Source organism: Podarcis liolepis (assembly GCF_965112155.1).
Source record: "Podarcis liolepis genome assembly, chromosome: 3".
Classification (NCBI taxonomy): Eukaryota; Metazoa; Chordata; class Lepidosauria; order Squamata; family Lacertidae; genus Podarcis; species Podarcis liolepis.
The window spans coordinates 45,035,338-45,060,911 of NC_139557.1; the positions used below are offsets into that span (position 1 = coordinate 45,035,338).

At 42.3% G+C, this 25,574-nt stretch overlaps 1 protein-coding gene across 12 annotated transcripts in view; it reads left to right on the top strand.

The window, feature by feature from the left end:
* The window catches only part of ANKRD6 (ankyrin repeat domain 6), a 63,002-nt gene that overhangs the window by 13,356 nt on the left and 24,072 nt on the right, over positions 1–25,574 (top strand). For 9 of the 12 annotated variants that reach the window (XM_083497512.1, XM_083497520.1, XM_083497519.1 and 6 more), the window contains exon 2: positions 19,437–19,701. In XM_083497512.1, coding sequence (XP_083353638.1) covers positions 19,582–19,701 — 120 coding nt within the window. In that variant the 5' untranslated portion in view covers positions 19,437–19,581. Of the gene's footprint in view, positions 1–584; positions 653–18,995; positions 19,307–19,436; positions 19,702–25,574 lie in introns of those variants that run through there. The other 3 variants (XM_083497518.1, XM_083497516.1, XM_083497523.1) reach the window with 3 other exon arrangements.

Consider the following 25,574-nt stretch of genomic DNA (forward strand, 5'->3'; position numbering starts at 1 on the left):
AAAAACCCTCCAAACAAAACTGAAACAAGAATCCAAAGTGAACCAGCTTTGTCACTTATTTTGTACCAATATTATAAGAAGCAGTAAGGAAATCTATAATTCTTATTTTTCTGGTTTTGCTGCCTTGAAGAAGCATTCAAAAAGAGACAACTTTCAAGCTAATCATTTTGATTTAATTGAATACTGTAACAGAGATAATAATAGTTAAAATGTGAAAAGATACTTTCCTCTGAGCTTTGAAACACAGTGGAAAGTTAATGAGGCAGAAGACTCCAGACAGAGTGCTCCAGATGGTCAAGGCAGTAGAGAGAAAGAAGGCTAGTGATAGACTGAAAGGGAAGGAGTATCTGAGCAAAGAGGCATTTTTTTATGAGACAGCCTGGAGCAAATCCGCAGAAGATTAAAAATCAAGAAGATAAATACTGAGCTCAGTCTGGAAACTGAGCCAGTGGATCTGCTAATTGAGGAGGTGAATGTTGGTGCACTGGGTAAAAAAAATAAACAATGCAAGATACTTTGCAGGATTCTTATAGCCCATTTGTAATGGCTCAAGGCTTATTCACATGTTATGCTTCTGTTAACAGGTAGGTACCAATTGCCTGGAAGTACCTTAGAGGCGGTTCACGTTCTGCTTTTTAAACCCGGTACAAAGGTACAGTTTCTGAATGGCAAAGCACATGCATGGTAGCATCTGCTGCGCGTGATGGTACATGCACTTTTAAATGTTGGGGTTTCCCCTGTAATAAACCTGGAAGAAAGACAAAGAAGGTTTGGGAGTGCAAACAGTGAGTCCTTCTGCCTCAGCAGCAGGGATGAGCAGCCCTGCTCCCCCCTCTGAATTTCTGCAATTTCTCCAGTTAAATAATCCATACATATTCATAATTTAACGTTTATAATAACTATAGCAGGGCAACCTTAATAACTTAAAACATATTTTATTTCTTCATGGAACCCCAGTTTTTCAGGAAGCTGAATTCTGCTCCCAGTGCTTTATCCTTGCATGTGTTCTGTGCATATGAGAAAGGAATTATGTGTGGCATATGTATTGTATTTTTTTTTGTATTTTTGTATTTTTTTTTTTTAAATGTCCTGGATATTCAGATTATCTCCCCCATTTTACTAGATGTCAGCTCCCCCTCTCTTGCAGGCGATATCTGGGTGACCCGGCAGTGGGAGAGTGACGCAGCCCCGCGTCACTGGGATGCCCAGTCACGTCACGCCCCCCTGGCTGACCAATTGGGTTAGCCGGGGGCGTGGCTACATCCGTTTAAATAGCGGCAGAGCTGGAGAACATCCTCCTTCGCCTCCTTTCGTCGGATCTCCCAGCCTACCCACCCTCTTTTCTTGCGTTGATTGATTATGGCCTTGCTATGACTAATGTCGGTCGCCTGGTTGTTGGGGCCGGGTAGGAATTTTTCCACTTGGCAAATTGGCACCAGCCATTTGGTTTTCACCTACCTAGTAGCAATCGCCACAACGTTGTAAGGTTAGGCATTGGGTAAACTTTATTATGGGAGGGGAGGTTGTAGCCTCTGCCTGCCCCTCCTCATTAAGGGTATCCCATTAAAGGGATCCGGGGGTGTGGTTCCTGTCCGAAGCCTGGGCATGGGCTAGGGCCATGCCAGGACCCCATCAGTGACTCTAGGGGAGCTCTTAATTGGTGTATATCATAGGGCTCCCCCTTCTGGTGTTTGACCCTTATGAGACTTCCTGCAGACAGGCAGGAGTCAGGATATAGTCTTGCTTCACCCAATTGCCTAAGCCAAACTACTCACATCTGTAACCAATAAAGTTGTGGTCTAATTAATCCCATTAACTCAATATAGTTGTGTTTGTGTGTTTTTTTCGGAGGGAACTGTGGGGCCCGAGGCTTCTCCACGCAATTAATTCCAGTGGTTTTCTTTTCAGAGTCCTTTTAAGTGTTTATTGTGATTGATTGACAACACTAATACTGGGAGATTAAATACAGTTGGCTGCAGTTTGACGCAGGTTTTTTTTCCTATGAAAGAGGACTGTATAAATTGAGTGGAAGCTTCAGGGGTTGGGGTATGCAAGTTGAAATGCATATAGTTTTATTTAATCTCTTTAATGGTTTGTTTCATTGACTAGCATAGTTGTGGGTTGTTGTTGTTTTTTTAAACTTAGCCCTGGTAAACAGGTATTAAGACAAGAGTTCCATTATTTCTCAACTTTTATTTTAATTTCACTCCAATTATGTTGTGATAGACAGACATAACTGATGAGTCTCTGCACAAACTGGTTTACTGTCAGGATGATAAAGCATCATGTCAGAAACATGGGTAGGATTGCAGGGCCATCTTAGCCTGGAGATTGTGCTTGTGGTTTAAAAGTGAAAAGGCACTTAGTGAGGGTGAAGCTATTGTTCCATTGCTTTCTTCACTCATTCTTCTTCCCTGACTGCTATCGGGCAAAACTAGTTTGCTATATACTGCAGGTAGGAGAGGACGGGGATCAAGGGAACGGTAAAATAGGAGGACAGGAGTTGCAGTGGTTGCAGTTTCTTTGAGCTTATGTAGTTAGACAATCACACGTACCCAGCTAAGGAAGTAACATAAATGGGTGAATGTACCTGTATTACTAGATTTTGATATGATCAGATTTTCACTAAGGACACCTGGATTCAAACACCTGCAGAGCTGTGAAGCTCACTGAAAGACCTTTGACCAGTCACTGTCAATCCATTTAAGCCATCCAGTGTGGTTGTTATGAAGCCTGAGTTCCTTGGAGGAAGGTTGAGATCACATGTTTTAAATGAACATATATGCATTCAGAAGTGCATCTAAGCCAACTTGCGGTGTGTTGCTTTGAATGGGATCTACATTCTGATGAGCATTCAAAGATCCACATTTCAAATATGTTTAAAATTGTGCCTGACTAGAACTTGACTGAGACAGCTATTTGCAGGTGAAGAACTGGCAACCCTAAACAAGCAATACTGTAGAACTGTGGCCTGGCTCTTTGGTGGTATGATAACGATAAGAAGATGTACATATCAGCCACTTCTACCTCTTGGGTAGTATTCTGCTTCTATAAGTGCTCACTTGTCTCCCTAGAGTTTGGATTCCACCACCATCACCACCACTTGGATCATTTTCATCTGGTGAGCTCCCGTTGCTCTGTCCCAGCTTCTGCCAACCTAGCAGTTCGAAAGCACGCCAGTGCAAGTAGATAAATAGGTACCGCTGTGGCAGGAAGGTAAACAGCATTTCTGGGCGCTCTGGCCCTCGTCACATTCCTCTGTGTGCTAGTAGCGGTTTAGTCATTCTGGTCACATGACCCGGAAAGCTGTCTGTGGACAAACGCCGGCTCCCTCAGCCTGAAAAGCAAGATGAGTGCTGCACCCCATATTCACTTTTGACTGGACTTAACCGTCCAGGGGTCCTTTACCTTTTACTATCTGAAGATGTGCTAAGAATGAACCTTCATGTAATAGATATGCTTTGGAAATGTTCTTTGGTATTCTTCTATATTTAGGACCAAACTGGAATGGTGAGGGCAACCATCCTCGTTCATGTGCATGCCTTTGTTGACATATAACATAAGAGTTGGTAGGGGCAGTCTTAATTTTTTCACTAAAGACGATTTGTTTGTAAGGGGAACTGAAGCGTCCTCTCCATGGTCTGTCACCACAGGCGCTTCCCTCAAAACTGAGGAAAACAAATATGGCTGCAGTTGTAGTTTGTCCCTCAGTATGTATTGAATTCTGACACCTTTCACATAGTTCATCTTTCAGATCTCTTCCTCCCCATGATATTGTGTAGGTATTCGTAGCCTGTGATGTGCAAGCTGCTCTGAACTGTTAGACAAGGATCCTTCCATTAATTTAATAGACTTGTATCTATAGTCTTCTTGATGGTTAAACATGATTATAGAAGTGGGCCTTTTTCATGTTCCCACAGATACCATATACAGTGGTACCTCGGGTTAAGTACTTAATTCGTTCCGGAGGTCTGTACTTAACCTGAAACTGTTCTTAACCTGAAGCACCACTTTAGCTAATGGGGCCTCCTGCTGCCGCCACGCCGCCGGAGCACAGTTTCTGTTCTCATCCTGAAGCAAAGTTCTTAACCTGAAGCACTATTTCTGGGTTAGCGGAGTCTGTAACCTGAAGCGTATGTAACCTGAAGCGTATGTAACCCAAGGTACCACTGTATGGGGATGATGATCCCAATGTCCATTAATGCTTGTAAAACAAATCAGGTTGGCTTTATTTGGAATCAGCCTACACTGATTGACACAGGGCCATCAGAATCTTCCAATACACTTTGGAAAGAGCAGAGAGCCATGTCTTCTACCACATTTTTAATGATTACAACTTCATGTACAAAAGAGGGACTAAATTTAGTTCAGGTAATTAGCCTGCTAGAATTATTTAATTGCTTGGTCAGCAGCTTTCCCCTAGAGATGCGGATGTCCGTGTGCTCTCTCACTTTAATTCCTAATTGTTTCCAGAGCCTCTAGCACAATTTACAATATCCATGGCATACTCCAGGATGTGCTCATGCTTTGGACCCAGTCAGGATGTAGTATTCATTTCTGATTAATCAGCCGGGAAGGAAAGAGTGTGGCTCCAAATTAATTATTTCCAGCAGTTCCATGGCACCCTGAACTAACTTTCCCCATGCCTTTGTTCATACAGCCAGAGCTTAATTTGTGCCAAGGCTCACCCCCAGGATGTGCTTTCAGCAACAGGACTTGGCCTTGTAAGCATGTGAAGTACTAATAAAGAGGGCTGTGTGTGCGCGCGCGCCAAGTGGTTTTCCTTCTGGCCACCTCAAAGCATGCAATCGGTGACTCTTACTTGTAAGTAAGAAAGAGATATTTATTCAGACAAGTGACAATACAGGCTCAGCAGCAGGCACAGAACTCCAGCGTCATGGTTCAAGAGCAGGGAAAGCAAGTTCACAACTGGAGGGAAGTGACAAAAGATCTCCCACAACTTTCCACAAGCCACCCACCAAGCTTTTAAAGATGAGATATGGCTTGTTCAGTCGCAAAACTCGCTTATTTTGTGGGAATGGCAGGATTGCAAACACATGTTCCATCAGGGTGGGTGGGTCTGCTTCCATCTGTGAAGGTGGCACCCGATTCTAGGCAACAAGACTGCACCCTCCTGTACAGGCTCCAGTTCAGTCATCACCTCCGTCACTTCTGCCTCCTCCTGGGCTAATCAAAGCCAGTCTTCCCTCAACAGGTGCCCTTGAGTTGTTTTGGACTACAAATCCCATCAGCCCCAGCCAGCATGGTCTGTGCTCTGAGATGATGGGAGCACTAGTCTAAAACATTTGGCGGGTACCACACTGGGGAAGACTGCTCCACTCAGTCATAACATCTTTCTCACAAGAGAGTTCTCACTGGATCAGCATCTTTCAGCCATTTTGAAAATTCCTACTTTGACTTCTGAAATATGTCCCTTTCCGCATCTTTAACTGGTGACTGCTTTGGATATAAGCAAAAGCACCAAATATGATTTTATAATGTGGATAGAGAAATGACTACATTCTGCCATATTCAGTGCTTATATGGATATTGGAAATAGGTTAAAGCCTTTCTTCATCTATATATAATTGTTCAAGGAAGACAGATGGCTAAGGATTAATTTATAATATACTTTTGACTTTTTTTAAGGAAGGAAGGAGGGGTAATTGTTTCTCCTGGGGATTAAAAGACATTTCATTTATAGTCTGATCATTAACCATTTGAAAAGTGAAATGTGAACAGCAGTCCACCAACTGTTTTCTCTCAAGCAAACTGCAGCTCTATTTATATATATGGGATTGCTCAATAATTATACCACACAAGTAATTTGTGACTGTTGTCCATCATGTCATTTCATAGCTCCATAGATTCAGGACTCAGGAGATACCATGCTGTTGTTGTTTACTGTTGTTAACTTAATGTAGAAGCTGATACAAGATGTTGTTTTCTTCACTGGTCTGCAGCGTTAAGCTGTCCAGATTGCCTATTACATAGATTAATTTAAGTCTGCCAGTGGATGTTAAGTATGGTCTTTGTTTCCCCCGGGTGCTAGTTTGCTTGGGGTAAAAAAAAAAAGGGACTAGAAATAGAATATTGATATATGATGGTATCTGTAAGCAAATGGAACCTCTATGTCAGGGGTCAGCAACCTTTTTCAGCCGTGGGCTGGTCCACCGTCCCTCAGACCATGTGGTGGGCCAGACTATATTTTTTGGGGGGGGAGGGGAATGAACGAATTCCTATGCCCCACAAATAACCCAGAGATGCATTTTAAATAAAAGGACACATTCTACTCATGTAAAAAGACGCTGATTTCCGGACCTTCTGTGGGCCGGATTGAGAAGGCGATTGGGCCGCATCCGGCCCACAGACCCTAAGTTGCCTACCCCTGCTCTATGTTAAGAGGTGCTATACATTGAAAAGGTGATGCTGGAGACACACACGTAGGAGAGCTGCTGCTTTCGTGCCCTAATTGGAAGCTTCCCAGAGGCACCTGGCTGGTCGTTGTCAGAAGGAGAAGATTGGATTAGATCAGGAATAGGAACCTGTGGCCTTCCAGATGTTATTAGACTCCTGTCAGTCCCAGCCAGCATGACCAATGGTCAGGGATTATGAGAGCTGCAATCCAATAACAACTGGAGGGCCACAGGTTCACCGTCTCTGCACTAGATTGACTTTGGCTCTGCTTTGTTCTAGCAAGGCTTTTCTTACATTCCTATCTACAATGTTCCCGTAACAGCCCACTTCAGACTAGGACGTCCCTTACCCTTATCTTACCTTAATGCTGAGTGCTTCTGATCACATGGACAGTTTTCTTGCCAGTGATGGATATTCCTGGAGGTGATGAATCAAGTGGTATGGAATCTCTCCCCTGCATTCTAGAGAATTCTCTGGATACTATGCAGGTGAAATGAAGTTAGAATTGGTCCTAAAACAAACTGTTTTGGAATTTTGAGATTAACATCCGCATCATACATTCAGAATATTTTTATACCACTTCAACAATCACTGCTCCCGCCAAAGAATCCTGGGAAATATAGTTTGTTAAGGGTGCTGACCTCACAGATTTCAAATTCTCAGCACCCTTCAACACACTATTGTTCCCAGATTCATCCATGGCAGTTAAAGTGGCATAAGAGCGCTTTAAATGCATGGTGTGAATATGTCCCAACAGAATTGGAACGGTAAGAAATGGAGAGAGATTAAGATGCAGTTCAGGGGTGTCTTACCCACCTTCTGCCATGATTTATTTGTTGTCTGAGGGTTTAACCAAATGTGAGATGGAAACTGCATTTATTGATAAAACCAAAGGAAACCTTTAGCAAGACCAACAACAATTGCGACTGCATGATTAGAATTTGGCTGCAGTCCTGAATCTTCTGAAGCTGTTGATCCATAGCTGTTAACTTTTCCCTTTTCTTGCGAGGAATCCTATTCGGAATAAGGGAATTTCCCTTTAAAAAAGGGAAACGTTGACAGCTATGTGTTGATCCCATTCAGTAGATTTAAGCAGTCTGTGTGTAGGATTGCCACCACCTGTTTTTCCTTGCACTGGCTGTGCTTTCCATTTTAAACACTATCTTTAATTGCTTTGCCAGTGGGCAGTTCATTTCCTGCCACAACCTGACCTGTTAAGTTCTGCACAAAGGGCTCACTGACATTTGGTCAGTGTCTCCTGCATGATAAATCCTATTTGCTTGGCTGTGAGCATATGTATTCATTTGGTACTTGGCATCTGGTTGTCTTTGCCACTTTAATTTTTGCAGCAGATGCTAATACAGGACTGTTGTTATTGAATGTACGCAAGGTTTGCTGATGCACTCTATTCTTTTTCCGGCAAATCCTCCTGCTCAGTTTCTCTTGCCACCTTTTTTTGCAGGGGGCAGGAGAGAGACACTTCCTGCTCTCTAACTTTTTATTCAAAACATCCGGTGCATCCAACAACCCCAAGAAGAAGTTTTTGAATAAAGGTTAGAAAAAAAGGGAAGAGTCTTATTTCTTTCGGGCTGCGTTGGGATCACCATTAACAATCTTTGTTTTATACGCCCCAGAAAGCTTTGAGGCACATTGGCAGGATGTGGTAGTTTTTGCCCACTGTGAGTGAGCACTGAGGAGAGATTTGACAGCAGGACTGAGGGACCATCTCTCATTTTGCTCCTCTCCTCCCAAAACTGTTTACATCCAAGTTTGTCTTCATATAATAACTGCTATAAAATGTTAAACAGCTTGTGGCTGCCCCTAGACCTAGTTTCTTCTCACCTTCCTATCTCTTTTTTTAATGGTTTTGCAGTGTCTTTTAGGTAGTAAGCCTATGAACAGGGACTTCCTTGTTTTTAAGCTGTGTACAGTGCTTAGTAAATGTTAGAATCATAGAGTTGTAGTCTAGTCCAACCCCTTGCAGTGCAGGAATCTGCAATGCATCTAACCTCTGCTTAAAAACCACCAATGAGGGAGACTCCACAACCTCCTGAGGGAGGCTATTCCAATGCTGAACAGCCCTTAAGGTCAGAAAGATTTTCCTGATGTTTAGTGGGAAACTCTTTTCTTGTATCTTGAAGCCATCGGTTCAAGTCCTACTCTGCAGAGCAGGAGAAAACAAGCTTGCTCCATGTGACAGCCCTTCAGATATTTGAAGATGGCCATCATATCTCCTCTCAGTCTCCCCTTTTTCAGGCTAAACATACCCAGCTCCTTCAACCGTTCCTCATAAGGCTTGGTTTTATAAATTATTATTGTGATTAAGATGATGATAATCCGTGCCCTAGTTTAATCATTCAAAGATGGTTATTTCCTTCTGTTATAAAAAAAAAATCAAATACCTCCTATGGCATGGACAGCCAAAGCAGAATGCTCGGTTTATATATCAGGCAGATTTGAGGCTTAATTGTTCTTTGTGGGATTAACTTGTTTTCTTTCATTGGAAACCTTATGCATTTATTTAAAGATTCTTAATGTCCTAACCTCATAAGCACCGAAGCTTTAATTTTGCACATGAGAAGAAAATTCTGACCCTAATAAAGCAGAGTACAGAAACCACTCAATATCTCCTTATCTTTGAACTACCAGAGCTTGTTTGAACATTTCCCTTAAATCTTCAAAAGGAGCTTATATCAAAAGGGACTTATTTGAATAGCTAAGGTCCTCCTAGCCAAATGCCATGGGTTTCATGCCTTTATTCTTCTCTCTTTTCCCCTTCTTTTTCATGTGTCTGTTTTTCTCATTCATACTTAAAACACTTCAGGAAGTTAATAACTGTACAGTGTGTGATAGAACATGTTATGTATTGAAGTTCTCACCCTGGCCACCAGGAGTATTGTGTATGTAGTTTTCACTCAGGTCCACGTCAGTTATTTTAGACGGGAAACCCTGGGTTGTTGTTGCTACATTGTTGACAGCCGGCTGCCTATAAAAGCAGGCTGGCTGAGCTGTTTGCTGTTCAGTTCTGTCCAGCTTACAAATAAAGAGCTGCTCTGGAGAAATCGCTGTGTCGTCTGCTATGTTCGCCCACAACTTAGCAGAACATTTAATTTTAAACACATGGTAGTCTTGAACTTGTTCATCCCAAATCCATATTTCATGCAAGTAAAGATCCTTATGCAATCAATTAACAAGCTTAGGTGTATCTCATAGACTCATAGAATTGTAAAGGTGGAAGGGACCCCGAGGTTCATCAGGCCCACCCTACTGCAAGGCAGGAATCTCAACATGCGATTGGACATCCAATTTGAAAGCATACCAGATCCTGCTTAGCTTTGCAACTGTGAAGTTATTGTTAAATAATGGAGGTTTCACAGTGCTTGCCTCTTCCAACTGCTTATTAGTTGTCCAGTAAAGGTACAAACATACCAACACCTTGTCTGTTTTTTTTTAAACAGACAAAAAACCTTTTATTATAAGAAAGAAACAACATTCCAAAATAGCATGTACTGCACAAACACACCTAAACAGTATTGCCATACATAACAGTGCATGATGATATCAAAACCCAGGGGCAGGTATTATATTTTTGTATTTCTCTGACATTTAGATAATTTTGGGGGTTATCCTTAAAAGTAGCATCTTACCAACACAGGACTCATGTCTTTTAAACTGTATGATGCACAGCCCCAAATCAAATTTTGTTAAATTCAATTTTGTTGAATTCTAGCCTTCAGTGCAACAAGTTTACTGAGTAAACAGAAGCTGGTTTACCTTTGTAATGTGCAAATTGAAAACGGAACACGATTTAAATACACAAACATACAACCAATTTCAATAATTTTAGACTTCAATTGTATATGTACCGTATTTTTCGCCCTACAGGACGCACTTTTTCCCCTCCAAAAATGAAGGGGAAATGTGTGTGCATCCTATGGGGTGAATGCAGGCTTCGCGCAGCTCTCCGCAAGCCGTGGGAGCCTGGCGCTGGGCTCCCACGGCTTGCGGAGAACTGCCTGTTCTGGGGGCTGGGGTCGGGGGAAGCTCGGGCTTCCCCCGCCCCAGCCCCGCGCCTTGGGGGAAAAATAATTTTGTTCCCCTTTATTCCCCCCCCCCCCAGAAACTAGGTGCGCCTTATGGGCCGGTGCATCCTATGGGGTGAAAAATAGGGTATATACCTTGGAGTCAGCCAAATTTTATACAGTCTTGAGTAAACATATAGACTTCCACTGTTAGAATTGCATAATATTCAAATAAACTATTTCAAAAGTGGGTAATCTTTACTGTGGACCAGGATACATGCCAGTAAGTTGCTGTTCTATATATTTTAAGAAAGCTGGGAAACAGTGCTAACTCGGTGCATTTAGTAAGCCAACGGAATTTATTCATAATTTGTTCAAACCATTGTGTGATTGCAGTTAAAATGCTATCTCTGTCTTTAAAAAAAAAACCCCTTCCATGTTGTATTTTTGGAAGAGAGACCGCAGCATCATGAATGCACATTTGCTTTCTGTAGTTACCATTTGTTAATTGTATTTGCGCAGTTACTAATCTAGGTACTGTTTATACATTAATGCCACTTAAAACTTTGCAGTGGAGATTACGCAGTGTGGTGCAAAGGTCTTCAGGAAAAAAATATTGTGTGAGGATGGGTACATATCAGATATCATTGTATTTGAAAAGCCTAGTAGGCCTGCAGGCCATGTCAATGGTGCACATTGTTATTGGCAAAAGGCATGAATTACAGATCTCCACAGCAAAGGCAGAAACTGTGAACTTGCTTGGGTTGACAAAGACAAGTTTCTTCAGCTTGTATTGACCCTTTCTTTCCCAGGGGAAAAAAAACAATCTCTGCACCCCCTCTTATGCTAAGTACTCTGCCAGTAGTGTTGGCAGGGATCCAGTGCCAATGTCTGACTGGTGTCAAGCACCTGCTTCAGTTCGTTTCCTCATTTACGTAGAAGCGAGGAAATCACCCTAATAAGCAGAGATGCATATATTAAGAAACGAGAACACAGAAAGACTGGAAGGGTCAGAACAAAGAATAAACTGTCAGGGAACCCTGGGCCATCAGGGGGTTTGTTAGGCTCTATCTTGTCTGTGTCTGCCCCAAAATCCTATTCATGAGCAGCCATCCATTCAAAATGTGGATATGAAACTAGAAATTCAGAACTCCATCCACCAGAAACGGAGGGTGATTCAGGAATATGGCTTTGCTTCAGCTGCCATGAAAATAGATGTTATATTGTGCAGGCACTTTTCATCCTTGCCTTGATTGTTAACTGTAATATATGGAGACGAAAGGTAACGTGCTGTAAGGGTGTGGAGAAAAGGCAGAGGGATTTCTTAATCTGGTTGATGTAGGAAGTGGGTGTCTTTAAGGCTTGTTGGAAGCCAAGCTTCTAAACCAGGCTTCCTCAACCTTGGCCCTCCAGATGTTTTTGGCCTACATGAACTCCCATGATCCCTAGTTAGCAGGACCAGTGGTCAGGGATATGGGAATTGTAGTCTCAAAACATCTGGAGGGCTGAGGAAGCCTGTTCTAAACAATAAAGAGCAGGTTCCTGACTGACAAAGTTGTCATATTTAGGGAATTTATGACTTCATCTTTTATGGGTTACCTGGGCTGAAAGGGGTCAACTTCAACCTTCCCAGGAAAAAAACCAACCAACCTGGAATTTACCCCACAAGAAAGACACTGACTTTATCCATTCCACAAGGTAAACCAAACTATTATTGGTACCCAGTGGCGTAGCGTGGGGGGTGCAGGGGGGGGCCAGCCGCACCGGGCGCAACATCTGGGGGTTAGTGTTAGGGTGCGCAAATCCATGGGTTAGGGGGCGCAAATCCACGGGTTAGGGGGCGCAAATTACTTGCCTTGCCCTGGGTGCTGACAACCCACGCTACACCACTGTTGGCCATGCAAATGTGTAGGCTCCCAAAAAGGAGCTTGCTTTATCTCTGGTCCTTTGGACTGATGCACCACCCTTGAACTAAGCCAAGGTTTGGCTTAGCGTGTAATCCAAACACTGGCCCATGGCTAAGCTCTCTCTTTGCTAATTTATGAGCTACAGTGAAGAGCAAACCATAGCTATAGCTCATGGTTAGAGAGCAGAAAAGCACAAGCCCAGTTCGGATGGTGTCCTAATCCACACCTTAGCATGGCTTTGTAGTCTGTTAATTATTTATTTCATAAAATCTATTTACTGCTTGATTGTAGAAAAAACCCTTAAAATGATTGATTATGATTTGGTGTTTAATAAGTTTGAGTTGAGGAGATGGGAGGAGGGAGAGAAAAGAGGCAGAAATAAATACATGCTAAAAATGTGACTGGAATAAGCATTATCTCCTTAAGCATTATTTGAGTCCTTTCCTTTTGGACAAAGGAGCAAATATAAAACAAGGCATGAGAGTAAAAAGACCTAGAAGCTCCTCTGTGGGTAACCCACACGTTGTATGGTCCTAGCAAGTCATAATTTGGGTTGTTGTGCGAACAAGTAGTCTGTGTTTTGTGGCAGCTACAACCCTCCCTGAACTGTAAGCCAGCTACCGGATAAAAAGGAGAATCATTCTCATGCAAAAGAAGAAGTGCCATTAGCAGAAAGATTGTTGGCTTGTGTTGGGAAAGCAAACAGATGCAAAACCATACTTTGAAATTTCCTTTTCCATAAATGAATCATGGCATTATGTTTCTAAGAGTTCTGCCCAGGAATGCAAATTGATTACTAGAGACACTCTGCTCTCCTGTTCCTTTTTCTAACCCTGCTGGAGTTCATTCTCTTATGTGCTGCTGGAAGGAACAGAGCCCATGTCCTCTTTTCCTTTGGGTCACCCTAGCAAGGAAAGTCCATCAGTTACGCGGATGCTGTAGCAGATGGTGTCACGTCCCGTGGTCTGAAAAAAGTACCCCCACCCTCTGTTCCTGCTTCTGTCTTTGACATGTGTGATCCCTTGGATCCTAGTCTATAAAGATGTGCTTTTTAAAAATCTGTTTCGAAAATAATGAATTATTTAACAACTGCTGGAGATTAAATGAACTATTTGAGTGTGTTGTGTTTCTATTTTTAAAGAAGCAGAATTCAATTACTCCACTGGTCAGCTGATCTTGTATAGTGCGTCATGACGTTCTGTTAGAAACAGAGTGTCCTGTTTCAAATGAAACCCTTTCCAGGCTGGCTGGGAAATTGAAAAATTAGGCCACAAATAGAAAGTTATAAAATGTATTTATGATTTTCTTGGCAGCACTGCTTGCCTTAGACCATAATGATTGATTTTCGCATAACGTTAAGAGCAAAATTCATTAAAAGCACAACTAAGACCGTGTCCTTAATGTTCTCAGTTTTTGTATATATTGACCTTGCATAATTTTCGTGAGCGAAATGGCATTTATCAGATGTGACCAAGTACTGTTTACTGTAAAATAGGTGTGGGGGACATTTTTTCAGCTGGAGGATTCCATTTCCTCATGGGCAACCTTCAGGGGTAGGTGGGGCGCACACCAGTGGTGGGTAGGGTCTAAGGCAAAAACCGAGTGGAACCAGAGGCAAAAGTTTGCAGAGCAATGGATTTCATTCTTTGGTACATTCTAGCCATGTAAAAGTCGGGAGTTTCTGCACGCACCCACAACTGCTCATCCTCTGTTTAGGCAAAGAAAAAGTCCGAGGACAGATTCCAGCCAGATAAAAGCACCCAGGAAGGGTATGAGAGATGGGCATTGTGGGGTGTGGCTTGGGGCCCAGGAACTGGCTAGAGGGCTGTATTTGACCCTCAAGCCTGAGGCTGACCTTGATATAAGAGGTACACATCACCTTGGTCCTGAAAAACCTCCAACCTAGCCCTTCTTTATTAGGTTCATCCTGCCCGATTCTCCCTACAGCAGTCCAGGAATTGTGAAGGAACAGAATCCCATGATTAATTTACTACATCTTTAACATGGTAGAGTGGACTCAACATATTTAAACATAACATAAAGTGAAGATTCAACATTTCTTCCATTTCTGCAACTGATATTGCACATCATAGTTAACCAAAACTGCTTTTCTGTTTCCCACGCTGGCACATTTTCATGGTTAACGTTCATGAAGTGTGAATATTGCCAACCAATATTTGGCATTCCTAGTTCGTTCCTCCAATCCTATAAAGGCTCTTGTAACTCGGCCAAGCTTATGTACCCCCACATGTTTCCCCGCCTTGTTCAGATATTCACCCAACGTCAGCCTTCGATATGTCCACCAATCCTATGCATTTTCCCATTAGGATTTCATTCACTTCACCCATCTTCTTTTGCTGCTGTCCTTTACCTGACGCTCCATTACTTTCGTTTGTGTTCTTGCTACTACCTGAACTTATGTCGAGTCTTAAGTAAACAACATGGTTGGCTCCAGATATGATGGCAAGATTGGACATTGGTTGGGAACATGAGCCTGGCATTCATGCTTTTTACAGAACGTACAAACAGGTCAGAAGCAGCAAGAGAGGCCAATGTCAATTTCACAAGTATCCTTTCTGTCTACTTTTAAATAGAAAATCAAAATCGGGGAAACCAGGGGGAATCTTACTGAAAAGCAAAAGCAACATGCAAAATGAAAATTGCCTAGTATGGGGGTCACTTTTTTGTATGGACAATGGCAGCAGGGAGAAAGGCACAGTACAAGGGCAAACGAGAGCTGAAAAGAAGTGTCACGGCCGGGAGATCTGTGGCGTGATCTCCCAGAGTCTTTTTTTAATACAGTGGTACCTCAGGTTAAGTACTTAATTTGTTCCGGAGGTCCGTTCTTAACCAGAAACTGTTCTTAACCTGAAGCACCACTTTAGCTAATGGGGCCTCCCACTTCTGCCGTGCCGCCGGAGCACGATTTCTGTTCTCATCCTGAAGTAAACTTCTTAACCTGAAGCACTATTTCTGGGTTAGCGGAGTGTGTAACCTGAAGCGTATGTAACCCGAAGTACCACTGTGATCAAAAGCAGCTACATGGTCCTCCAAATTGGATTGGGCCAGTCTTTTTCTGGGATGGGAGGTTTTAGTTGACTTTCCCCATCACACCAATTTCATGACTTTGAACTTAATGAATTGCTATTATTTGGGGGGGGGGAGAGCTGCAATGTGGGTATTGGGTACCGTTGCTCTGCTCACTCTGCAGCTAATATAAACTGTGGGAAAGAGTTTAACCTTTCCTTCCCTGGAGCCATGCCCCTAGTGCATTCTGGAAGACAAAGAAAAGTACATTGTGAGATCTTGTTGCAGATTTCTTTGCATTGTTGTAGCTTGGTCCAGTTTGGCCAGCATGCAGAGTAACAACATGGCACATGTGTGGGTGCACAATGTCTAACTATCCATCTCCATACATTTTTGTAGCTTGTTTTGTTTTAGAAGGGGCGTTCATGATTCCTCAATGCAGCAGAGCTTCACCCATGATTTCCCCAATTCCCAGTCTAGTCGGCACATACAATCTCTCCTTAAATAAAGTTCAACTTGGAACTGACTCGTGGTATACATTCAGTGTTGAAAAGCGCTAAAACCTGGACATTGCTAACCTTATCTCAAAGCCACCCATCCTTGTTGCTTTGAGATGCCTTTTTCCCTCCTGTTAACTGTCGATGCAGCAGTGAATGAGTCATTGAGGGATATTCTTGGATTCCATTATCTGGAAGCTGATTACATCATTGCCTCATTGCTGTGGGTCTGAAATACGAATTCTTTTTGTCAGTCAAACTATCCTTTTTGCTTTCCCTCATATCTTCTCATAAGCAGCATTAGGAAGAGTGATTTTCACTGCTAAATCTCTGTCCTCCTAGCTGGCAGATTCTCTTTTCTGCAGGGTGGGATGAGGATGGGCTTTCTTCCTTTTTTTGCCACAGGTTTTAGCTTATTTCAAGAGCACTTGTGCCATTAAGGAACTTGGAATTTGAACACACACACAGTGTTAAGATCTTCTCATGTCATTTCATATTGATAAAGGTGGGAGTATTGAAAATAATAATAATAAATAAATAAATAAATAAACAGGAGGTTGTTGGGTTTTTGTTGTTGCTGTTATTGATATTAATTTTGTGTTACATTCTTTTTGGATCTTATGATTAACGCTGAAACTTCAATTTGCTCGTGATCTTTTTTGATGTGTTCTATTTATTGTTTAAGACTACTTTTGTAATTATGTAAATATTTTCATGTTGTAAGCCCCCTTGAGCCTGGTTTTACTATGGAAAGGCAGCAGACAATGATAATGGTAATGATGAAAGGCCGTAGATGGAATTAACAGCTGAAAGCTGAAGGCCTGGTTGAAGAGGAATGTTTTTGCCTGGTGCCTGAAGATAAGGAAGGAAGGTGTCAGGCCAGCCTCCCTGGGGAGAGCATTCCACAAACAGGGAGCCACCACAGAAAATACCTGTTCTCGTGTTGCCACCTTCCAGACATCTCATGATTGCATGATTGCAAATAAGATGATTGCAGGGTCCTGGCTGGTTCATACTGGAAGAGGCGGTCCCAGAGGTATTGTAGTCCTGAGTCACATAAGGCTTTATAGGTCAAACCTGAATTGGGGCTGAAAACCAATTGGCAGCAAAGCTTTTATTATTGCTTTACTGCAGCACTAAGCACCTGTTCCCATTTGAGACTAAATTAGCATCAGCGGATGTTAACCAGAGGTTTCAGCATGACTCTTGAGAGGCATTATGATGGCCTCCCTGCTAAAGCAATGACTACTAGCTAGATGATTTGGAAACTCAGACATAGGACAAGGGTAAAGACGTCCTGGTCAAGAGTGAGTGGTTTATCCTTTTTGATCCACACACTTATTTGTATTTATTTGAAAGATTAAAGTTTGTTTCTTACCAATCTATAGGTTAGGCAAGAAGCTGAGGACACCTCCCACGCCACCCCAAATCCTGGGAACTAGCTTAGCCCCTACAGAGCTGCAATTCCTAGCACCCTTCATGATCAACAGTTCTTGGGATGGATGTGCTTTAAATGTGCTGTAGTGTGGATGGAGCCTGAGACCATACAGGATTAACTTTTTCCTTGCTGTTGTAGCATAGTCTCTCTCTTCCCCTTTTCCTTTTAGTTTTCTTTTTTTGGGGGTGGGATAACAGGTATCAAAATTCTTCTTACTTGAGAGAGACAGAGGCAAGGCTGTTGTTTTGTCATAACAGAAAGCTTAGATGAAAGTAAGGCAAGGTCCCCCTCCCCACATTACATCACTTGCTGTTGCAATGGCTGTGGTGGACAGCCATCCAAATACTGAGAGACCTCAAACAGTTTTTAAAGAGATGCTGTTCTGCCGAGTTAGTATAATCCACAATAAGCAAGACTGAAAGGATGGTAAAGGATCCAGTCAGCAAAAGAGAAGACAGGACCTCTAAATCACTGTATGGAATGAAAAAGATTCTAGTGATGCCTCAATGAAAATTATTGGTGCAATAATCCGGGCTGAGTTGCCGAAAAATATAAAATCAGGCTTTGAGATATTAGCCATTAGTAAAGTTGGAATACTGAGATATTCTGTTAAATAAGCTTCCCCCTCTCTACAAGTCTTGGGGAGTGTTGCTAGAGAGTTTTTCATGTGTTAAATGTGCGATGAAAGTTTAATTATATATGTTTACAAGACATAGTATATAAATGTCCTGCCTCACTTGTTCCAAGGTAAATTTATGATATTTAAGTACCAATGGTCTCCTCTCCTGGTCAGCTGCCTCTGCCACACACTCTTCGGAGCCCTTTTGGTCCCTGACACTGCCTTAAACTGAATCAGACTGTTGTTGCTTCTAGCTGAGTTTTGTCTGCATTTACTGGCAGCAGTTCTCCAGGGTTTCAGGCAGGAGACAGATGTCAGGGATTTGAACCCAGGACCTTCTGCATGGAAAGCACATGCTCTACCCCTGAGCTGTGGCATTTCTTTCATAAAGCTTCTTTGTGTTTCCCATGGCAAAATGAGTAATCCATTTTGTCAAGTGTTGGGTGGACAGAAAAGAAAAGTGTACTAATCTCTTCATTATTTTATCTGCCCTGATAATTAAAACGTAGTTATATCTGTAAATAAATTTAGGACAAATAACAACAACAACAACCACCCACCACCACCTCCCTCACACATGTTTTTAGATACGTTGTTATGTTTTTAGAGTGGCTGGGGAAACCCAACCAGATGAGCGGGGTATAAGTGATAAAATTGTTATTATTCAACTATCTGACTTTTAGAAGACATCTGAAGGCAGCCCTATTTAGGGAAGTTTTAAAGGAATGATGTTTTTATTATGTTTTGGAGATTTGTTAAGCCGCCCAGAGTGGCTGGGGAAACCCAGCCAGATGGGTGGGGTGTAAATAATTAAAGTATTGTTATTATCACAGCAAAATAGCCATAAAACCTGCATATTATTGGGGATACTTTTGCTCTTTGGGTGCCGTTCCCAAAGAATAATCTCTGGCAACAGATCCTGAGAGTGCAGTGCTGATTGAGATCACGAGCGAGTCAGTTTTACGATATTCTTAACAATCACGAGACTCCTGCTGGAAGACATTTAGACATAGATAATGGATTGATACCTACACACGCCGGAGGTTGTACTCTGTGAAAGTGAGTACACCAGTAAGGGAGGAGGTGCCGTGATTCTGTCCATTAATGGAAAGGCTGTGGAGGGAAAGCAGGCTTACAAATGAACATCCTGGAGCGACAAGAGAAGGCAGGATGGTTTCCGAGCAGCGCATCCTCTCCCCTCAGGTTTCATGCATTCGCTGCGGTGTGGAGTTAGAAATATAGTGCCATTTACGCACTGTAACTACTGATATTCCTGTTAAACAAATGGACGGCAGAAGGATGTTCCGAAAGTATATCTTTCTCAGATCCTCTGTGTTGCATGTAGGAATCCAACCATTCTAGCTTTTTCAGTCTTCCAGGTATTGTTTGCCACTCCTCCTGCTGCTTTTCCAATAATTTTTAAAGGAGTAATTGCTGCTGTTTTGTTTTCCATGATGTGACTGAGAGTGTGTTTTGTGTCTCTTCCCCTCTCCCTCCCCCTTTACACAGATGCAGAAGATGGCATAGCAACGGATCCAATCTTCCACCAAACTGGGGTCCCTCTGTGCACTGCAGTTGGACTGATGTGAAGCTTTTGTTTTGGACTGGAGGAGCTTGCCCACAGCTTGTCCTGAAATCCATTCTCTCCTAATTCATGAGCCAGCAGGATGTGGTCGCCGTGCTTTCAGAACGCCTTCTCATAGCTGCATACAAAGGGCAACTGGATAATGTTGTGCAGCTTATCAACAAGGGTGCCAAGGTAGCCGTTACCAAGGTAACAAGAGAAAAACTCCTTACAAATTCATGGAGAACTAACCTCACTCCCCAAGCCATTCATTCTTTCTGATAAATGTTCTTTTGGCTTTGAAAATCTAATTGTTCGAGGAAGTGGTGCGGACGAAAGTATTTGATTCCCCCCCCCCAACTTGGGCCAGTTGCATTTAAATGAGACACCATTTAGATGTGAAATAATTTTCCTTCTTTTTCTGTTGTTCTTCCTTCTCCAAGGGAAAGAAGCCTAGAGCATCATAAATGTGCAGAGTTGAACAGTGAATCCACTTCTATATTTTCCTCAAAAGTGCACACTGCATTTTGCAGTGGCAAAATTAATGGTTGTAGGGGGAGAAATCAAAATGAAGTTATCTGGGGCTGCCTGGAAAAAACAACACCTCCTCTGCTTTAAAAGGGCAGAGAGCATCCTGTTTGTCTTGGGGAATGTTACTCCAGCTGTAAATAATATATTTTAGGGAAGAGGACTAATGGCTGGGAACATAGTGAATGCTTCTAGTATACTGTGTAATCCTACTGATTGTTCAGAATTAAGGTTTGGAAGGGGTGGGTGAGATACAGGGTTTGAAAACTTTGATCTAGCATTTTTGAATCCAGCTTCCAAATTTCACCAAAATCTTTTCGAAACAAAACTGTTTCCCAACCATATATGTTTACAAATGGGAAAATGACAAAAACATGCATTTCTCCACATGGAAGGAGGGTGGGAGTCTTTGTATTTTATGTTGTCCTAGCCTGGAGCCAAGAAGTTGGGAATAGGGTGCTTCTCCTTTGTTGCTTTTATTCCATTCTTCCAGAGGCCAGCGGTTTAAACACACGCTGCTGTTCAACATGAGTGGAATGAAAGTTGCAGGTCTTTAATGGTAGGTGTGGCCACAAGGACCCTTCCCCCAGAGAGTGGTCATTCGGGTCAGGGATGGCACCAGAGATACTTGAAGGGGGTGGTGGTGACCAGGAGGTGGAGGTGGCCTTCCTCAGGTGCCTCCCATATACTGAAAATGTATATGGGGCAGCCAATTTGCACAACATTCCAGGCTTCTTGGCAACTGACCTCACCTCTCTTACCGCTCCCCTCACTTTCCTAACACATAGGTAGGAGGGAGATTTGTTTCACCTGGGAAGCACCAAGAACTTCAATATGTCTGCTAGTCCTAACATGGGGCTAAGATTCCAGTTGCTCTCCTAGGGAGGAATGTACTTCTCCAGGAAGTACTGGGTTTCAGTCTGTGCTACCAGCCTATAGACAGTGTGTATTCCTGAACCCTGTAAAGGGTTGTGGGGATGGACCCCCCAGGATGCTGACAGTCTGTTCACCAGTCTGTGACTGGAAGGTGCCCCAAACAGCTGAGCATCATTCTGGTGGAAGAGAGGGCTATTCATCTGGAACTACTAGCCTATCAAATATAAGTAGCTGGTCAGTGAGTCCTTAGAAGAATGGACCGTGCACCTGCCAGTTCCACATAAATAGCAAGGAAGACAAGTGCACTTGTCAAATCTACGCTCCTAGAATGGTTGGAGTTTTGTGCAATTCCCGGTGAGAGTTGATTGTGATGGTTCTTGCGGGCACAAGCCAAATTGAACAGAAAAATGTCATGAGCATACAGAAAGAGCCTCATGGGTGAGACTGAAGCATGCATTTAGTTTTCCCGTTGAAATAGATGGGATATTGTAATGCTTAACTTTGAGTGATTTATGCCTTAAATTTTAGACTTGCTTCAGAGGTGGCATAATTTTAGAAAGCTTTGAGCTATAAATTTGGTAGCTACATGGTAGTGCAGTCATTCTCCCAATTCCCATTTGGGACAGGGTTTCACCTATCTTTATAGGAATGCCCAAAGGAAAATTACAGACACATATTCTACTGTAGATGCAGCTGCAGCTGCTTATAGCAGGAATATACATTACCTTAGCATTGGAATGTGAGGTCCCACTCCTGCAATAGTTCTGCACTTCTAAACAGGGAGAATATCAATGCGGTATGGAAGAATCTCTTTCAGTGGAATGGGGTTAGGATGAATATATAGCACTGTGTGCAAGCCCTAAAAATCTGTGCTAGGCACAACTGTAGCTCAGTTCATTTCTAATGGCTTTCCCTAACTGAACCACTCTTTTATATTCATCCATCCCTTTGCAGTAAGCCTAAGCTACATTTCTTCTTCCCCAGTAGTATTTCCTTCTTTAGTTCTTCAGTTCCAAGACAGCCCCTTTCACTCTATCCTTCCAAACATTGGAAGCATCATCTGACATGTTATCTTGGAAGCTTGCAGGTGGAAAAAAATGTTCTGAGATTATTTCACTGACAGGCTGCTAATGTTCATTTTCAACCCACATTAATTTTAAGGGCTGGAGACAGCTCAGAGTTCAGAAATGACAGGGTCCAATCTTAACGGGTAAGATAAATCCTGTGACAGAAATGTCTCCCATCTGAAGCAATGAATAGGATTACAATGTACTGCAGTGCCTGAAAGTGCCCATTTTTTGTGCCACTGGTGGCTCAGTGCAGGAAGGTAGAGGGAGGAGTGGGCACATGGGAGGGACTCTGAGGGTGGAGTCATCAAATGCACCTCTGTCCCCCTCTTCACTTTGAGCCCTCACACATTATTTCTGACCATCTGTAGAGGGTGAATGTTCATGAGGGCATATGACTTCCAATATTTGAAGAGATTTTAGAATAAACTCTTATCTTCTTCTTTTTTAAAAAAAAAGCACACTGGCTAAAGATAATGAAAATAGACCCCTGAGGAAACACTGGAACAGTTATGGAGGTATGTTTAGGGGCAATTGTTTGGGTGGAGATGCTCCATGTCTTGAAGGAATAGGACAGGTTTATAGAGGCAGAGGTAGAAATAACTAACTGAACTGAAAGAGAAACACCGAACTGACCTCTGTATCTCAGAAGCTCTCTGTAATGCATCCTTAATGGACCACCAAGCACCCCCACCATGTTCTTTAAGACACAAGGAGGAAATGTTTTCCACAAATGTGTTAAGTGATATGCATGTTTCAGCAAAGTGTTGGCTGGAGATTGGAAGTGTGTGCTTTGGCAGGGACGTGGAGGAGAAGTAAATGCCATGGAAAAGAAGTTAGAAAAGGACATGCAGAAGGGGTGGATACGGTGATGTTATGCAGCAGCAGGATAAAGGGAGTTGCATATATCAAATCAACTGTGTGTACTTGGTAATATAATTTGCGTGCACGCAATGGCTCTTAGGGTGAATTAACAGAGATAATGGTAAGAAGTAATTCTTCACATTTTTGTGTAGATGGGCACGCACCTTGCACACCCAGTGTGTTGTGCCTGTGCATTTGTAAAAATGTATGCATATGTGTGTGGGGGGGTTCCATCTTATGGAAAAATTAATTGCCATCCCAATATGTGGAAATTTACCCCAAGGCAAAGGATCTTCAGTCTCTTTGCTATGTTATACATAAGACACAACAGCAAGTAAGCAAAACCAAAACCATACAGCATTCCTAGAATATGTATGAACTTGCTTGGCTTTAGACCTTTCAAGGAAGTAAATCAAATTATTCCAGTTATGTAGATTATTCTTTTCTCTTTCTTTTGTTTCTACCTGTTAAGTCCACCACTTTCGTTCCATCTGCCTGCCGTAAACAATATTCTTTTTCTTAAAGTGTTTTTGTCACCTAGATAAGACCTCTCTATCTTGTCCCTTGGCTAGTGGCAGAGTATAAATCTCTTTCTAGGCCCTACAGGCAGACAACACCATGTTGTTTACTTCCTTTTCTCCAACAGCCTCGCCTCCTTATTACAGATTGCTGGCTGTGTGCCACCTCACACCCAGCCACCCTGCAAACTTCAGAATTCACATTTCCACTATCCATTTGGAAGGGTTTTTTAAAAACATTTTTTTGAAAAGTACATTCTGTCACAGGTCTTTCTTCCCTAAATATCCTAAGGCTCATCCACACTTCCTGCTTGTCCTGTGCTTAGAAGCCATGGGTCTGAGCGATTTTCTGCTTGTCCTGCTGCTTTCCCCTGGGGAAACTCTCTTTGCCACTGAATTGGAGCAAAGTGGAAAACGCAATTGACATTTGCTCTGATTCAGTGGTAAAGAGTGGGATTTCCCAGGGGAAAGCTGTGGGACAAGTGGAAAGCAGGATCGAGCCCTAACATTTTCAATTTTCAGAATGTGCTTGTGAAAATTCCATGACAGACAGGCATATCTGTGATGCCACATCAGAATCCAGCAAAACAGAGTTCTGTTAGTTGGGTTGGAAGTAAGCTTCGAAGTATAAACCATGTTCACTTGCCATGTGCTGACTTGTTGCCAAATGTTAGTGCTGTGCCAGCTCTGGTAACATACGTCTCCCACAATCAAGTGTGGAAGCACTATTGGGGAATTACTATTGCTGACTATGATGTATTCTGGCATGGCAAGTTCATATGGTCATAGAAGACCCTGCTGCATCCACTGTTTGTGGACCCACAGCATATGAAGGAAGGGTTGCCACATGTCCTCTTTTTCCAGGACATGTCCTCTTTTTCATGGGTATGTAAAATGAGAGTCGTCATAACAATCCATAGTTAAAAGTAGAAGTCAGCAAACGTGTCCCCTTTTTTTGCCCTAATAGGGTGAAACATTGCCAACACTGACTACAGGGCTAAACTTGTTTGAATTCATATTTACATATTCATATGTTTTGCATCTCTGATTCATTTATCATCAGTTCAGGTTGTGTGTGTGTGTGTGTGTGTGTGAGAGAAATTGCCAAGGGATTCTTTGAACCATCTTACTACGTAGTCAGCTGAAAGTAGTGTCAAGTGTTCTGGATATTATTCTCCAGGGAAGAATAAAAGGAAATGTACTCCTAAGGTTTCAACCAGCTGTTGACTTTAATGACAGCCTTTGAAAAGGTCCTGTTTGAATCAGATCAGACTTGTATATGTGGCAATCAAAGCTAAAGCTTTCTGTTTGTGGAATTTAAGAACTTTATAGATTCACACATTGCCTGAGACTTTTTGAAATGAGGGGTGGGGTGAGTTGTGCTGCAGACACCAAGTAAATCAGTTTGAGTTATAATATAAAGAAACCAAAATGCACAGGAATAAAGCTGTTTGAAAGCATATTGGAAGAACGTTCTGTTTTATAAGGCAGGAGTCATGTAGGCCATGTAATTAAATGAAATAGTCCAAATATATAAGATCACAGTGGGATTAAAATGGCATTCTGTTACAAACTTGATCAAATGCCTTCCAAAAGAAATGTTTAGCTAGGTAAGAGAGGTTGCCATTAAAAAGACCCACCTTGGTATCCTTACTAGACCAAATCATCTGAAACAGAGTCCTGGAGGACGAAGACTCCCATTGGACAAGGCATTCTTTTGACTAAATGACACACTTGCATTTTCCAAGAGCATCTTGTTACTCTTTAATTCCAGGACTCTTACCATTAATATCTGATAGGGGAAGAGTGGATGGATAGATTGTGATGATTTGTTAATTTCAAGTATTGGTTCCATTCACCGTCTTCTGACATAGCTGAGGATTCTGGACATCTGTTTTGCTCATAGTTGTGTCTTCATATGATGATCTCTAGAACGGCAACCAAACCTTAGGACTGATTTGTTTTGCTTTTTTTTCTTTAAATATATCTCAAAGTTGCAGTTAGATCAGCCAGGGACAGTAAATAACAGACAAGCAGAAAACAAGAACAAAACCCTGCTGTGGGCTGACCACAATTATGATCTCACTATGCTGGCAGCCTTTATACCAGTATGGTATTATGTAATGTAACAATCCTATGCACTCCCAGCAGCAAAGTAAAAAGCAAAACAGTGCTTGTAGAGGCAAGAGATAACATAGTACACAGCCACTCCCACAAGTATTCTTGGCAA